This window comes from Mustelus asterias, unplaced genomic scaffold (assembly GCF_964213995.1).
Source record: "Mustelus asterias unplaced genomic scaffold, sMusAst1.hap1.1 HAP1_SCAFFOLD_4511, whole genome shotgun sequence".
Classification (NCBI taxonomy): Eukaryota; Metazoa; Chordata; class Chondrichthyes; order Carcharhiniformes; family Triakidae; genus Mustelus; species Mustelus asterias.
In genome coordinates this window covers 1-17,457 of record NW_027594454.1, presented here as the reverse complement: position 1 = coordinate 17,457, position 17,457 = coordinate 1, and the positions used below count along the sequence as shown (strand labels likewise).

At 52.9% G+C, this 17,457-nt stretch overlaps 1 protein-coding gene across 1 annotated transcript; it reads left to right on the top strand.

Moving 5' to 3' along the window:
- Positions 1-2,209: 2,209 nt before the first annotated feature.
- On the top strand, positions 2,210-16,113 carry LOC144491125 (atypical kinase COQ8A, mitochondrial-like; the record flags this gene model as incomplete). The annotated part of the gene is made up of 6 exons (XM_078208803.1): positions 2,210-2,287; positions 5,760-5,879; positions 8,021-8,106; positions 13,474-13,614; positions 14,485-14,566; positions 16,020-16,113. Coding segments are annotated over 6 exons (601 nt in total), but the record flags the coding sequence as incomplete, so codon positions are not given.
- Positions 16,114-17,457: the final 1,344 nt, after the last annotated feature.

The window sequence follows — 17,457 nt, the reverse complement described above, 5'->3', positions numbered from 1 at the left end:
GGATTGTGGTCGGTGCAGACTCGATGGGCCAAACGGCCTCTTTCTGCACTGTAGGGATTCTATGAAAGCATACCGTTCATAGAGAAGGAAAGGAGAGGGTGCAGAATGTAGTGTTACAGTTATAGCTAGGGGTGTAGAGAAAGATCAGGTTAACATAAGGTAGGTCCATTCAAAAGTCTGACAGCAGCAGGGAAGAAGCTGTTCTTGAGTCGGTCGGTGCGTGACCTCAGACTTTTGTATCTTTTTCCCGACGGAAGAAGGTGGAAGAGAGAATGTCCGGGGTGCGTGGGGGTCCTTGATTATGCTGGCTGCTTTTCCCCGAGGCAGCGGGAAGTGTAGACAGAGTCAATGGATGGGAGGCTGGTTTGCGTGATGGACTGGGCTACATTCACGACCCTTTGTAGTTTCTTGCGGTCTTGGGCAGAGCAGGAGCCCCAGACCAAGCTGTGATACATTCGGAAAGGATGCTTTCTATGGTGCATCTGTAAAAGTTGGTGAGAGTCGTAGCTGACATGCCAAATTTCCTTAAAGGAGAGGCGTTGGTGGGGCTTTCTTAACTATAGTGTCGGCGTGGGGGGACCAGGACAGGTTGTTGGTGATCTGGCCCCCTAGAAACTTGAAGCTCGCGACCCTTTCTACTCCATCCCCGTTGATGTAGACAGGGGCATGTTCTCCTTTACGCTTCCTGAAGTCGATGACAATCTCCTTCATTTTGTTGACATTGAGGGAGAGATTATTGTTGCCGCACCAGTTCACCAGATTCTCTATCTCATTCCTGTACTCTGTCTCGTCATTGTTTGAGTTCCGATCCACTACGGTGGTGTCATCAACAAACCTGAAAATCGAGTTGGAGGGGAATTTGGCCACATTTGGTGTATCAGGAGTATAGTAGGGGGCTGAGAACACAGCCTTGTGGAACACCGGTGTTGAGGATAATCGTGGAGGAGGTGTTGTTGCCAATCCTTACTGATTGTGGTCTGTGAGTTAGGAAGTTCAGGATCCAGTCACAGAGGGAGGTGCCGAGACCCAGGCCACGGAGTTTGGAGATGCGTTTCGTGGGAATAATGGTGTTGAAGGCTGAGCTGTCGTCAATAAATAGGAGTCTGACATAGGTGTCCTTGTTATCTAGGTGTTCCAGGTTTGAGTGTCGTGCGAGAGAGAGGGAGAGTGAGGGAGCGAGAGAGGGAGCAAGGCAGCCAGGGAGCGAGGGAGGGTGCCAGGGAGCGAGGGAGGGTGCCAGGGAGCGAGGGAGGGTGCCAGGGAGCGAGGGAGGGTGCCAGGGAGCGAGGGAGGGTGCCAGGGAGCGAGGGAGGGAGCCAGGGAGCGAGCAAGGTAGGGTGCCAGGGAGGGAGCAAGCGAGGGTGCCAGGGAGTGAGCGAGGGTGCCAGGGAGCGAGCGAGGGTGCCAGGGAGCGAGGGGAGGGTGCCAGGGAGCGAGCGATGGTGCCAGGGAGCGAGGGGAGGGTGCCAGGGAGCGAGGGGAGGGTGCCAGGGAGCGAGGGAGGGTGCCAGGGAGCGAGGGAGGGTGCCAGGGAGCGAGCGAGGGTGCCAGGGAGCGAGGGGAGGGTGCCAGGGAGCGAGGGGAGGGTGCCAGGGAGCGAGGGAGGGTGCCAGGGAGCGAGGGAGGGTGCCAGGGAGCGAGGGAGGGTGCCAGGGAGCGAGGGAGGGAGCCAGGGAGCGAGCAAGGTAGGGTGCCAGGGAGGGAGCAAGGGAGGGTGCCAGGGAGTGAGCGAGGGTGCCAGGGAGTAAGCGAGGGTGCCAGGGAGTGAGCGAGGGTGCCAGGGAGCGAGCGAGGGTGCCAGGGAGTGAGCGAGGGTGCCAGGGAGCGAGGGGAGGGTGCCAGGGAGTGGGGGAGGGTGCCAGGGAGCGAGGGAGGGTGCCAGGGAGTGAGGGGAGGGTGCCAGGGAGTGAGCGAGGGTGCCAGGGAGCGAGGGGAGGGTGCCAGGGAGCGAGGGGAGGGTGCCAGGGAGCGAGGGAGGGTGCCAGGGAGCGAGCGAGGGTGCCAGGGAGCGAGGGGAGGGTGCCAGGGAGTGAGCAAGGGTGCCAGGGAGCGAGGGGAGGGTGCCAGGGAGAGCGAGCGAGGGAGGAAGCCAGGGAGGGAGTGAGGGAGCGAGCGTCTGAGTATGTGAGAGTGTGTGGGGCGGTCGATAGGGGTTGGGTGTCTGTTGCCCTCAGTTCTAAACTGCATCTCTGCAAATGACTCCCCCCAGGACTGGCCATCAGAGTTGGATTCGGAACACTGCTGGAAGCCACCAGAAAGTCATTGAGTGCTGAGAACCGGGCACGAGGTGAGTGTGGCACTGCCGTGCGAGTGTGGCACTGCCAGCCAAGTGCGGGCTCACTAATGCTTTGTACAGTCGCAGCAACACCTCCCTCCTTTCATACTCTGTTCCTTTCACAGAAAATGCCACGATTCTATTTGCCATCCCAATTACCTGCTGTACCTGCGTACTAACTCTCTGCGATTCATGCACTAGGACACCCAGATCCCTCTGCACCAAAACACTCTGAAGTTTGTTTAGCACTGCTGCCTCACAGCACCAGGGACCTGGGTTCGATTCCCGGCCTTGGGTCACTGTCTGTGCAGAGTCTGCACGTTCCCCCCGTGTCTGCGTGGGTTTCCTCCGGGTGCTCCGGTTTCGTCCCACAGTCCAAAGATCTGTAGGTTAGGGGGATTGGCCAGGCTAAATTGCCCCTTAGTGTCCAAAGATGTGCAGGTTAGGGGGATTGGCCATGCTAAATTGCCCCTTAGTGTCCAAAGATGTGCAGGTTAGGTGGATTGGCCATGCTAAATTGCCCCTTAGTGTCCAAAGATATGCAGGTTAGGGGGATTGGCCATGCTAAATTGCCCCTTAGTGTCCAAAGATGTGCAGGTTAGGTGGATTGGCCATGCTAAATTGCCTCTTCGTGTCCAAAGATGTGCAGGTTAGGTGGATTGGCCATGCTAAATTGCCTCTTCGTGCCAAAGATGTGTAGGTTAGGTGGATTGGCCATGCTAAATTGCCCCTTAGTGTCTAAAAATGTGTAGGTTAGGTGGATTGGCCATGCTAAATTGCCCCTTGGTGTCCAAAGATGTGCAGGTTAGGTGGATTGGCCATGCTAAATTACCCCTTAGTGTCCAAAGATGTGCGGGTTAGGTGCTAACTTCTCCCTCAGTGTACCCGAACAGGCGCCGGAGTGTGGCGACTAGGGGATTTTCACAGTAACTTCATTGCAGTGTTAATGTCAGCCTGCTCGTGACACTGATAAGTAACTTAAACTTAGCGAAACACTGAGGCGTCAGATTGAAACAAACACTCCAGTCACCGGGAACAACTAACCTTCTGCAGTGTCAGTGGGTGGGCGGCCAGCTGTAGACACATTGGCACCGTGATCAGGGCTGAAGTCTATAACAGTCCCTTCTGTTATGAATGAGAGGTTGAGCCCCTCCCTGAGAACTAACACCTAACCAGTCAGAGAGAAGTACCTCCCTCCATAATCTGTTAGAGTGAGTGTGAGATGGGGTAATATCTGCGCTTCAGCAACTTCTAATGGTTAAATCAAAACTACCACCCGAGACTCTGGAAAAGCAACAAGTAACACTTTATTCCTCTAACGAACAGTGAACAGGTTAACTAAACTATTAACAAACCCAATAAAACAAGGTTCTAATGGAATGCTGTTTAGATAAATACTATTTCCACTTACTAACAAAAAAAATAGAATTTTTAGTCACTCTCTAAATTACAACCAGGTTTTATCTTCCAGAATCTTCTGGTCTCTGTTGATTTCCTCTCTCTGGAACCTCTTGTCTTCTTCTGGTGCCTTTGCTGTTCAGATGAGGCTTTGAGCTGTGGTAGAGGGCAGTGGCTGTCTCTCTGCTTTTTGTCCCACTAAGTAAGAAGTTTAACAACACCAGGTTAAAGTCCAACAGGTTTGTTTGGGTAGCAAATGCCACTAGCTTTCGGACCGTTGCTCCTTCGTCAGGTGGAGTGGAGAATGGAGTGGAGAATTTGTCCCACTGCCTGTTCTCTTATACCTTGTGATGACCTATCCACGTCCCCGACAATTTGATAGGTTCTCGGGTTACCAAAACGTCAGTTTCAAATCTAATAGGTTGTTGGTAGTTAAGCCCCTGATTTAACCTGATTGGGCAAAATTCAAACAGTCAAATGTCTGAAGCCTATTACCAAGGTAACCCTGCTATTTGGCCTTTGATATAATGTTTCAGTCTGAGTTCTCTATATGCACCTGCATTTTTTAAAAAACTCTCTAAGCACAGTGGTTAGTGCTGCTGCCTCATAGTGCCAGGGACCCGGGTTCGATTCCTGTTCAGGTCACTGTCCGTGTGGAGCCTGCACGTTCTCCCCCGTGTCTGCGTGGGTTTCCTCCGGGTGCTCCGGTTTCCTCCCACAGTCCGAAAGATGTGCTGGTTCGGGTGCATTGGCCGTGCTAAATTCTCCCTCAGTGTTACCCGAACAGGTGCCGGAGTGTGGGCGACTAGGGGATTTTCACAGTAACTTCATTGCAGTGTTAATGTAAACTGAACAAAGAACAAAGAAAATTACAGCACAGGAACAGGCCCTTCGGCCCTCCAAGCCTGCACCGACCATGCTGCCCCGACTGAACTAAAACCCCCTACACTTCCGGGGACCGTATCCCTCTATTCCCATCCTATTCATGTATTTGTCAAGACAACCCTTAAAAGTCACGATCGTATCCACTTCCGCTACCTCCCCCGGCAGCGAGTTCCAGGCATCCACCACCCTCTGTGTAAAAAATCTGTCTCGTACATCTCCTTCAAACCTTGCCCCAAACACAAGAGGCCGTGGGTCAGGATCTAAATCCATTCTCAATGCGATAGCCAGGAATCGAACCCGGGTCAAGTCTTTGGAAGGCTATGCTCACCACTATATCACCATCGCTCGCTCGTCACCCTATTACAGAAAGAATATTATTAAACTAGAAAGAGTGCAGAAATGGATGCTACGGGGACTTGATGGATTGAGTTATAAGGAGAGGCTGGATAGACTGGGACTTTTTTCTCTGGAGCGTAGGAGGCTGAGGGGTGATCTTATAGAGGTCTATAAAATAATGAGGGGCACAGATCAGCTAGATAGTCAACATCTTTTCCCAAAGGTAGGGGAGTCTAAAACTAGAGGGCATAGGTTTAAGGTGAGAGGGGAGAGATACAAAAGTGTCCAGAGGGGCAATTTTTTCACACAGAGGGTGGTGAGTGTCTGGAACGAGCTGCCAGAGGTAGTAGTAGAGGCGGGTACAATTTTGTCTTTTAAAAAGCATTTAGATAGTTACATGGGTACGATGGGTATAGAGGGATATGGGCCAAATGCAGGCAATTGAGATTAGTTTAGAGGTTTTAAAAAAAGAGCGGTATGGACAAGTTGGGCCGAAGGGCCTGTTTCCATGCTGTAAACCTCTATGACTCTAAGCCTACTTGTGAAACTAATAAATAAACTTAAACTTAACGAAACACTAAGGCCCAGATTAAAACAAAACGCCAGTAATTAGAGGTAACTGACCTTCTGCAGTATCAGTGGGCTGTCATATGTAGACACATTGGCACCGTAACCAGAGCTGAAGTCTAAAACAGTCCCTTCAGGAGAAACATTGCACAAGTACATTCTTTAAGGCAGACATATCGTCACAATATATCGATGTAAGTTGCTTATTTCTAACTATCGAATTTCTGCAAAGCGCCCTTGAGGTGTGAGTGTGTTCAGGCTGTGTACATCGCTCTAACCTGCCGCTCTGTTAATCTAGGGGTGGTGTTGCTGGATTCTAGGACAATCCTGTCAGAGGCAAATGCGGAAAGGATTGTCAACACACTCTGTAAGGTCAGAGGGGCGGCCCTGAAAGTCGGACAGATGTTGAGCATTCAAGGTAGGGTTTCTCTGGCCTCCGAGGGCTTTCGCATTGAACAAGCGCCAGGCAATGACCTTCTCCAACAAGAGAGAGTGTGTGTGTGTGACATTCAATGGCATTACCATTCACCACCCCCCCCCCCCGCCCCTCCCCCCCCGACTCACCCTCCCGCCCCTCCAACAACCATCATCCTGGGGTTACCATTGACCAGAAACTGAACTGGGACCCAGCCAGTTAGAGAGAAGATGTAAGGCCTCCCTGCCTCTGTTCCGGCGAGGCCTACCTCACTCCATTCCTGGTCTAAGCCTCCCTCACTCCATTCCTGGTGAGGCCTCCCTGCCTCAGGTCCAGCGAGGCCGCCCTCACTCCATTCCTGGCGAGACCTCCCTCACTCCATTCCTGGTCTAGGCCTCCCTCACTCCATTCCTGGCGAGACCTCCATCACTCAATTCCTGGTGCAGGCCTCCCTCACTCCAGGCCTGGTGTAGGGTTCCCTCACTTCAGGCTTTGCAAGGCCTCCCTCACTCCAGGCCTGGTGAAGGCCTCCCTCACTCCAGGACTGGTGAGGCTCCCTCACTCCAGGCCTGGTGAAGGCCTCCCTCACCCCATTCCTGGTGAAGGCCTCCCTCACTCCAGGCCTGGCGAGGCCTCCCTCACTCCAGGCCTGGCCTGGCCTTCCTCACTCCAGGCCTGGTGAAGGCCTCCCTCACCCCAGGCCTGGTGAAGGCCTCCCTCACTCCAGGCCTGGCGTGGCCTCCCTCACTCCAGGCCTGGCCTGGCCTTCCTCACTCCAGGCCTGGCGAGGCCTCCCTCACCCCAGGCCTGGTGAAGGCCTCCCTCACCCCAGGCCTGGTGAAGGCCTCCCTCACTCCAGGCCTGGTGAAGGCCTCCCTCACCCCAGGCCTGGCGAGGCCTCCCTCACTCCAGGCGTGGCCTGGCCTTCCTCACTCCAGGCCTGGTGAAGGCCTCCCTCACTCCAGGCCTGGTGAAGGTGCTGTGATATGTTGTTGACCTGGTTCGCTCAGAGCCGTTGAGCCGTCACAGAATTGGGAGTTGGGTGGGGGTGAGGGGGTTTGTTGATTGGTTGAATCTCTGCTTTTATGACAACTATGCTCTGGATTAATCCGGTTCTCTCGCTCTGTCTCTCTTTCTCTACCTTGCTCTCTTTCTCGATGTCTCTGTCCCTCTCTGTCTCTAAATCTATCTCTCCCTCTCTGTCTCTAAATCTATCTCTCTCTCTATCTCTCCATCTCTCTGTCCCTCTCTCTGTCCCTCTCTCTGTCCCTCTCTCTGTCCCTCTCTCCGTCCCTCTCTCCGTCCCTCTCTCCGTCCCTCTCTCCGTCCCTCTCTTCGCCCCTCTCTCCGCCCCTCTCTCCGCCCCTCTCCGCCCCTCTCTCCGCCCCTCTCTCCGTCCCTCTCTCCGTCCCTCTCTCCGTCCCTCTCTCCGTCCCTCTCTCCGTCCCTCTCGCCGTCCCTCTCGCCGTCCCTCTCCCTCTCTCTTTCTCTACCTCTCTGTCTCTCTCCCCCTCTCTCTCCTTCTCTGTCTCTCTCTGTCTCTGTGTGTGTGTGTGTGTGTGTGTGTGTGTCTCTCTCTCTCTGTCTCTCTATCTGTCTCTCTCTCTCTCTCTGTGTCTCTCTCTCTCCCCCTCCCTGTCCCTGTGTGTGTGTGTCTCTCTCTCTCTATCTGTGTGTCTCTCTCTGTCTCTCTCTGTCTCTCTCTGTCGCTCTCTGTCTGCCTCTGTCTCTCTCTCTGTCTCTCTCTCTGTCTCTCTCTCTGTCTCTCTCTCTGTCTCTTTCTCTGTCTCTCCCTGTCTCTCCCTGTCTCTCTCTGTCTCTCTCTGTCTCTCTCTCTCTCTGTCTCTGTTTCTCTCTCTCCCTGTCTCTCTCTGTCTCTCTCTCTCTCTGTCTCTGTTTCTCTCTCTCCCTGTCTCTCTCTCTCTCTCTGTCTCTCTCCCTGTCTCTCTCTCTCTGTCTCTGTCTGTCTTTCTCTCTCTCTCTGTCTCGCTCTCTCTGTCTCGCTCTCTCTGTCTCTCTCTCTCCCTGTCTCTCTCTCCCTGTCTCTCTCTCTGTCTCTCTCTCCCTGTCTCTCTCTCTCTCTCCCTGTCTCTCTCTCTCTCTCTCTGTCTCTCTCTCTCTCTGTCTCTGTCTCCCTCTCTCAGATGAAGCGTTCATTAATCCAGCCCTACAGAAGATATTTGAGCGGGTTCGACATGGGGCAGATTTCATGCCCACCAGACAGATGCTGGTAAGAGTGAGGGGCAGGGCTGGGATTTAAACAGGGACATCCCAGGGGAGGGTACGCTCGGAGCACAGACACAGACAGAGGGGCCCGAGAGAGAGCTTGTCTTCCCCTGGTCCACACCCACTGGGACTGAGGTCCTCCCAGACTAGGGAAAGGACCCGCTGCGGGTTCAACCCCGATTGAGATGGTACAGACCGCTGTCTCTGTCTGATGTACAATTAATTAAACCATTCCCAAATAGCCCACTCACCCAGAACGTGCAACACAGCGATTAAAATGTCGAACAAACTGGAAAGAATGAGCTTTACTCTCTATCTGGATAGGGTAGAGGTGGAGAGATTCTTTCCACTTAGAAAGGAAACTAGAACTAGAGGGCACAGCCTCAAAATAAAGGGGGGTCAGTTTAGGACAGAGTTGAGGAGGAACTTCTTCTCTCAGAGGGTGGTGAATCTCTGGAATTCTCTGCCCACTGAAGTGGTGGAGGCTACCTCGTTGAATATGTTTAAATCACGGATAGATGGATTCCTGATCGGTAAGGGAATTAAGGGTTATAGGGATCAGGCGGGTAAGTGGTACTGATCCACTTCAGATCAGCCATGATCTTATTGAATGGCGGGGCAGGCTCGAGGGGCTAGATGGCCTACTCCTGCTCCTATTTCTTATGTTCTTATGTTCTTATCTAACCCCGTGCTGTACCTGTCCTGGGAGTGTTTGATGGGGGATAGTGTAGAGGGAGCTTTACTCTGTATCTAACCCCGTGCTGTACCTGTCCTGGGAGTGTTTGATGGGGGATAGTGTAGAGGGAGCTTTACTCTGTATCTAACCCCGTGCTGTACCTGTCCTGGGAGTGTTTGATGGGGGACAGTGTAGAGGGAGCTTTACTCTGTATCTAACCCCGTGCTGTACAGGTCCTGGGAGTGTTTGATGGGGGACAGTGTAGAGGGAGCTTTACTCTGTATCTAACCCCGTGCTGTACCTGTCCTGGGAGTGTTTGATGGGGGACAGTGTAGAGGGAGCTTTACTCTGTATCTAACCCCGTGCTGTACCTGTCCTGGGAGTGTTTGATGGGGGACAGTGTAGAGGGAGCTTTACTCTGTATCTAACCCCGTGCTGTACAGGTCCTGGGAGTGTTTGATGGGGGACAGTGTAGAGGGAGCTTTACTCTGTATCTAACCCCGTGCTGTACCTGTCCTGGGAGTGTTTGATGGGGGACAGTGTAGAGGGAGCTTTACTCTGTATCTAACCCCGTGCTGTACCTGTCCTGGGAGTGTTTGATGGGGGACAGTGTAGAGGGAGCTTTACTCTGTATAAAACCCCGTGCTGTATCTGTCCTGGGAATGTTTGATGGGGACAGTGTAGAGGGAGCTCTACTCTGTATCTAACCCCATGCTGTACCTGTCCTGGGAGTGTTTGATGGGGGACAGTGTAGAGGGAGCTTTACTCTGTATAAAACCCCGTGCTGTATCTGTCCTGGGAGTGTTTGATGGAGACAGTGTAGAGGGAGCTTTACTCTGTATCTAACCCCATGCTGTACCTGTCCTGGGAGTGTTTGATGGGGGACAGTGTAGAGGGAGCTTTACTCTGTATAAAACCCCGTGCTGTATCTGTCCTGGGAATGTTTGATGGGGACAGTGTAGAGGGAGCTTTACTCTGTATCTAATCCCGTGCTGTCCCTGTCCTGGGAGTGTTTGATGGGGGACAGTGTAGAGGGAGCTTTACTCTGTATCTAACCCTGTGCTGTACCTGTCCTGGGAGTGTTTGATGAGGGACAGTGTAGAGGGAGCTTGACTCTGTATCCAACCCCGTGCTGTACCTGTCCTGGGAGTGTTTGATGAGGGACAGTGTAGAGGGAGCTTTACTCGGTATCTAACCCCATGTTGTATCTGTCCTGGGAGTGTTTGATGGGGGACAGTGGAGAGGGAGCTTTACTCTGTATCGAACCCTGTGCTGTACCTGTCCTGGGAGTGTTTGATGGGGGACAGTGTAGAGGGAGCTGTACTCTGTATAAAACCCCGTGCTGTATCTGTCCTGGGAGTGTTTGATAGGGACAGTGTAGAGGGAGCTTTACTCTGTATCTAACCCCATGCTGTACCTGTCCTGGGAGTGTTTGATGGGGGACAGTGTAGAGGGAGCTTTACTCTGTATAAAACCCCGTGCTGTCCCTGTCCTGGGAGTGTTTGATGGGGGACAGTGTAGAGGGAGCTTTACTCTGTATCTAACCCTGTGCTGTACCTGTCCTGGGAGTGTTTGATGGGGGACAGTGTAGAGGGAGCTTTACTCTGTATAAAACCCCGTGCTGTATCTGTCCTGGGAGTGTTTGATGGGGACAGTGTAGAGGGAGCTTTACTCTGTATCTAACCCCGTGCTGTCCCTGTCCTGGGAGTGTTTGATGGGGACAGTGTAGAGGGAGCTTTACTCTGTATCTAACCCTGTGCTGTACCTGTCCTGGGAGTGTTTGATGGGGGACAGTGTAGAGGGAGCTTTATTCTGTATAAAACCCCGTGCTGTATCTGTCCTGGGGGTGTTTGATGGGGACAGTGTAGAGGGAGCTTTACTCTGTATCTAACCCTGTGCTGTACCTGTCCTGGGAGTGTTTGATGGGGGACAGTGTAGAGGGAGCTTTACTCTGTATCTGACCCCGTGCTGTACCTGTCCTGGGAGTGTTTGATAGGGCAGTGTAGAGGGAGCTTTACTCTGTATCTAACCCCGTGCTGTACCTGTCCTGGGAGTGTTTGATGGGGGACTGTGTAGAGGGAGCTTTACTCTGTATCTAACCCCATGCTGTACCTGTCCTGGGAGTGTTTGATGGGGGACAGTGTAGAGGGAGCTTTACTCTGTATCTAACCCCGTGCTGTACCAGTCCTGGGAGTGTTTGATGGGGGACAGTGTAGAGGGAGCTTTACTCTGTATCTAACCCCGTGCTGTACCTGTCCTGGGGGTGTTTGATGGGGGACAGTGTAGAGGGAGCTTTACTCTGTATAAAACCCCGTGCTGTATCTGTCCTGGGAGTGTTTGATGGGGACAGTGTAGAGGGAGCTTTACTCGGTATCTAACCCCATGTTGTATCTGTCCTGGGAGTGTTTGATGGGGGACAGTGGAGAGGGAGCTTTACTCTGTATCGAACCCTGTGCTGTACCTGTCCTGGGAGTGTTTGATGGGGGACAGTGTAGAGGGAGCTGTACTCTGTATAAAACCCCGTGCTGTATCTGTCCTGGGAGTGTTTGATAGGGACAGTGTAGAGGGAGCTTTACTCTGTATCTAACCCCATGCTGTACCTGTCCTGGGAGTGTTTGATGGGGGACAGTGTAGAGGGAGCTTTACTCTGTATAAAACCCCGTGCTGTCCCTGTCCTGGGAGTGTTTGATGGGGGACAGTGTAGAGGGAGCTTTACTCTGTATCTAACCCTGTGCTGTACCTGTCCTGGGAGTGTTTGATGGGGGACAGTGTAGAGGGAGCTTTACTCTGTATAAAACCCCGTGCTGTATCTGTCCTGGGAGTGTTTGATGGGGACAGTGTAGAGGGAGCTTTACTCTGTATCTGACCCCGTGCTGTCCCTGTCCTGGGAGTGTTTGATGGGGACAGTGTAGAGGGAGCTTTACTCTGTATCTAACCCTGTGCTGTACCTGTCCTGGGAGTGTTTGATGGGGGACAGTGTAGAGGGAGCTTTATTCTGTATAAAACCCCGTGCTGTATCTGTCCTGGGGGTGTTTGATGGGGACAGTGTAGAGGGAGCTTTACTCTGTATCTAACCCTGTGCTGTACCTGTCCTGGGAGTGTTTGATGGGGGACAGTGTAGAGGGAGCTTTACTCTGTATCTGACCCCGTGCTGTACCTGTCCTGGGAGTGTTTGATAGGGCAGTGTAGAGGGAGCTTTACTCTGTATCTAACCCCGTGCTGTACCTGTCCTGGGAGTGTTTGATGGGGGACTGTGTAGAGGGAGCTTTACTCTGTATCTAACCCCATGCTGTACCTGTCCTGGGAGTGTTTGATGGGGGACAGTGTAGAGGGAGCTTTACTCTGTATCTAACCCCGTGCTGTACCTGTCCTGGGAGTGTTTGATGGGGGACAGTGTAGAGGGAGCTTTACTCTGTATCTAACCCCGTGCTGTACCTGTCCTGGGGGTGTTTGATGGGGGACAGTGTAGAGGGAGCTTTACTCTGTATAAAACCCCGTGCTGTATCTGTCCTGGGAGTGTTTGATGGGGACAGTGTAGAGGGAGCTTTACTCTGTATCTAACCCCGTGCTGTACCTGTCCTGGGAGTGTTTGATGGGGGACAGTGTAGAGGGAGCTTTACTCTGTATAAAACCCCGTGCTGTATCTGTCCTGGGAATGTTTGATGGGGACAGTGTAGAGGGAGCTTTACTCTGTATCTAACCCCATGCTGTACCTGTCCTGGGAGTGTTTGATGGGGGACAGTGTAGAGGGAGCTTTACTCTGTATAAAACCCCGTGCTGTATCTGTCCTGGGAGTGTTTGATGGAGACAGTGTAGAGGGAGCTTTACTCTGTATCTAACCCCATGCTGTACCTGTCCTGGGAGTGTTTGATGGGGACAGTGTAGAGGGAGCTTTACTCTGTATCCAACCCCGTGCTGTACCTGTCCTGGGAGTGTTTGATGGGGAACAGTGTAGAGCGAGCTTTACTCTGTATCTAACCCCGTGCTGTAGCTGTCCTGGGAGTGTTTGATGAGGGACAGTGTAGAGGGAGCTTTACTCGGTATCTAACCCCATGTTGTATCTGTCCTGGGAGTGTTTGATGGGGGACAGTGTAGAGGGAGCTTTACTCTGTATCTAACCCTGTGCTGTACCTGTCCTGGGAGTGTTTGATGGGGGACAGTGTAGAGGGAGCTTTACTCTGTATAAAACCCCGTGCTGTATCTGTCCTGGGAGTGTTTGATGGGGACAGTGTAGAGGGAGCTTTACTCTGTATCTAACCCCGTGCTGTCCCTGTCCTGGGAGTGTTTGATGGGGACAGTGTAGAGGGAGCTTTACTCTGTATCTGACCCCGTGCTGTACCTGTCCTGGGAGTGTTTGATAGGGCAGTGTAGAGGGAGCTTTACTCTGTATCTAACCCCGTGCTGTACCTGTCCTGGGAGTGTTTGATGGGGGACTGTGTAGAGGGAGCTTTACTCTGTATCTAACCCCATGCTGTACCTGTCCTGGGAGTGTTTGATGGGGGACAGTGTAGAGGGAGCTTTACTCTGTATCTAACCCCGTGCTGTACCTGTCCTGGGAGTGTTTGATGGGTGACAGTGTAGAGGGAGCTTTACTCTGTATCTAACCCCGTGCTGTACCTGTCCTGGGAGTGTTTGATGGGGACAGGGTAGAGGGAGTTGATGATGAGTAATGTGTTTGCTTTCTCCATGTAATAGAAAGCTCTGAACAGTGAGCTTGGCTCGGATTGGAGGGAGAAACTGGAATATTTCGAGGAACGACCCTTTGCTGCAGCCTCCATCGGCCAGGTTCACCTGGGGAGGCTGAGAGACGGGCGGGAAGTGGCTATGAAGATCCAGGTGAGGAGGAATTAAGCAGATCACAGAAACATAGAATCCCGACAGTCCAGAAGGAGGCCATTCGGCCCATCGAGTCTGCACCGTTCACCATCCCACCCAGGCCCTATCCCCGCAACCCCACGTAGCTAACCCCTAGCTCGTCCCCCTGACACTAAGGGTCAAGTTAACATTGCCGATCCACCTAACCTGCACGAAGTAGAAAGGGTCGAGAGCTTCGGGTTTCTAGGTGTCCAGATCACCAACAACCTGTCCTGGTCCCCCCATGCCGACACTATAGTTAAGAAAGCCCAGCAACGCCTCTACTTTCTCAGGAGACTAAGGAAATTTGGCATGTCAGCTACGACTCTCACCAACCTTTACAGATGCACCATAGAAAGCATCCTTTCCGGATGTATCACAGCTTGGTATGGGCTCCTGCTCTGCCCAAGGCCGCACGAAACTACAAAGAGTCGTGAATGTAGCCCAATCCATCACTCAAACCCAGCCTCCCATCCATTGACTCTGTCTACACTTCCCGCTGCCTCGGGGAAAAGCAGCCAGCATAATCAAGGACCCCACGCACCCCGGACATTCTCTCTTCCACTTTCTTCCGTCGGGAAAAAGATACAAAAGTCTGAGGTCACGCACCAACCGACTCAAGAACAGCTTCTTCCCTGCTGCTGTCAGACTTTTGAATGGACCTACCTCGCATTAAGTTGATCTTTCTCTACACCCTAGCTGTGACTGTAACACTACATTCTGCACTCTCTCCTTTCCTTCTCTATGAACAGTATGCTTTGTCTGTATAGTGCGCAAGAAACAATACTTTTCATTGTATCCCAGTACATGTGACAATAATAAATCAAATCAAATCCTTCCTTCCTTTCCCAGTATCCCGGAGTGGTGCAGAGTATTGACAGTGATCTCCGGAACCTGACCGCACTTCTCAACATGAGCAATGCTCTTCCCGCCGGTAAGCCTCCCCCCCACGCGGGTAAGTCTCCCCCCACACGGGTAAGTCTCCCCCCACACGGGTAAGTCTCCCCCCACACGGGTAAGTCTCCCCCAACACGGGTAAGCCTCCCCCAACGCGGGTAAGCCTCCCCCCCCACGCGGGTAAGTCTCTCCCACCTGATGGCAAGCACTTGTTTCATCTTCGTGTCCCCATCTCATTCGTTTGAATCCTAGAACCCCAGGAGGCCATTCTGCCCTTCGAGCCTACCAACAATGATCCCACGCAGGCCATAATCCCATCTACGTTTACCCTGCCAAGCCCCTGACAACTAAGGGGCAATTTAGCATGGCCAATCCCCCTAACCTGCACATCTTTGGACACTAAGGGGCAATTTAGCATGGCTAATCCCCCTAACCTGCACATCTTTGGACACTAAGGGGCAATTTAGCATGGCCAATCCACCTAACCTGCACAACTTTGGACACTAAGGGGCAATTTAGCATGGCCAATCCACCTAACCTGCACATCTTTGGACACTAAGGGGCAATTTAGCATGGCCTATCCACCTAACCTGCACGTCTTTGGACACTAAGGGGCAATTTAGCATGGCCAATCCACCTAACCTGCACATCTTTGGACACTAAGGGGCAATTTAGCATGGCCAATCCACCTAACCTGCACATCTTTGGACACTAAGGGGCAATTTAGCATGGCCAATCCACCTAACCTGCACATCTTTGGACACTAAGGGGCAATTTTGCGTGGCCAATCCACCTAACCTGCACATCTTTGGACACTAAGGGGCAATTTTGCATGGCCAATCCACCTAACCTGCACATTTTTTCAGATAAAGCTCGGCACAACATTGTGGGCTGAAGGGCCTGTTCAGTGCTGTACTGTTCTATGTTCTATATCTTTGGACACTAAGGGACAATTTAGCATGGCCAATCCACCTAACCTGCACATCTTTGGACACTAAGGGGCAATTTAGCATGGCCAATCCACCTAACCTGCACATCTTTGGACACTAAGGGGCAATTTAGCACGGCCAATCCACCTAACCTACACAACTTTCGGACTGTGGGAGGAAACCGGAGCACCCGGAGGAAACCCACGCAGACACGGGGAGAACGTGCAGACTCCACACAGACAGTGAACCGAGCCGGGAATCGAACCCGGGTCCCTGGCGCTATGAGCCGGCAGTGCTAACCATTGTACCGCCCTTACCCCTCACCACCCCGTGCATATACACCAACCCATCCCTTTCCCTTCGCCCACCCCGTCAGGGTTATGATGCAGGGAAGTGCCTCTGATGAGAGGGGGGCACTGGGATATTTCGCCAGGAAGGTTGTCACACAGCTGGAGACAGCACAGTGTTTTCCCGCTCGGCAGGGAGGGGGGTGGGGAAAGGGGCGTGTAGCTTCGGTGAGGCCAGTGTTATGTGTGCCGTAACCTCCCCTTCTCCCCACAGGACTGTTCCCGGAACACGCTATCGAAGTGATGAGTCGTGAACTGTCCCTGGAATGTGATTATGAGAGAGAGGCAGCCTGCACCAAGAGATTCAAGTGAGTTGTGAATTCGCAAGGAGTGTGAGTGTGAGAGAGAGTGTGAGAGAGAGTGTGAGAGAGAGTGTGAGAGAGAGTGTGAGAGAGAGTGTGAGAGAGAGTGTGAGAGAGAGTGTGAGAGAGAGTGTGAGAGAGAGTGTGAGAGAGAGTGTGAGAGAGAGTGTGAGAGAGAGTGTGAGAGAAAGTGTGAGAGAGAGTGTGAGAGAGAGTGTGAGAGAGAGTGTGAGAGAGAGTGTGAGAGAGAGTGTGAGAGAGAGTGTGAGAGAGAGTGCGTGTGAGAGAGAGTGTGCGTGTGTGAGAGAGTGTGCGTGTGTGAGAGATTGTGCGTGTGAGAGAGAGTGTGCGTGTGAGAGAGAGTGTGCGTGTGAGAGAGAGTGTGCGTGTGAGAGAGAGTGTGCGTGTGAGAGAGAGTGTGCGTGTGAGAGAGAGTGTGCGTGTGAGAGAGAGTGTGCGTGTGAGAGAGAGTGTGCGTGTGAGAGAGAGTGTGCGTGTGAGAGAGAGTGTGCGTGTGAGAGAGAGAGTGCGTGTGAGAGAGAGTGTGCGTGTGAGAGAGAGTGTGCGTGTGAGAGAGAGTGTGCGTGTGAGAGAGAGTGTGCGTGTGAGAGAGAGTGTGCGTGTGAGAGAGAGTGTGCGTGTGAGAGAGAGTGTGCGTGTGAGAGAGAGTGTGCGTGTGAGAGAGAGTGTGCGTGTGAGAGAGAGTGTGCGTGTGAGAGAGAGTGTGCGTGTGAGAGAGAGTGTGCGTGTGAGAGAGAGTGTGCGTGTGAGAGAGAGTGTGCGTGTGAGAGAGAGTGTGCGTGTGAGAGAGAGTGTGCGTGTGAGAGAGAGTGTGCGTGTGAGAGAGTGTGCGTGTGAGAGAGAGTGTGCGTGTGAGAGAGAGTGTGCGTGTGAGAGAGAGTGTGCGTGTGAGAGAGAGTGTGCGTGTGAGAGAGAGTGTGCGTGTGAGAGAGAGTGTGCGTGTGAGAGAGAGGGTGCGTGTGAGAGAGAGGGTGCGTGTGAGAGAGAGTGTGCGTGTGAGAGAGAGGGTGCGTGTGAGAGAGAGTGTGAGAGAGAGAGAGTGTGAGAGAGAGAGTGTGAGAGAGAGTGTGTGTGGGAGAGAGTGTGTGTGGGAGAGAGTGTGTGTGGGAGAGAGTGTGTGTGGGAGAGAGTGTGTGTGGGAGAGAGTGTGTGTGGGAGGGAGTGTGTGTGGGAGGGAGTGTGTGTGGGAGGGAGTGTGTGTGGGAGGGAGTGTGTGTGGGAGGGAGTGTGTGTGGGAGGGTGTGTGTGGGAGGGAGTGTGTGTGGGAGGGAGTGTGTGTGGGAGGGAGTGTGTGTGGGAGGGAGTGTGTGTGGGAGGGAGTGTGTGTGT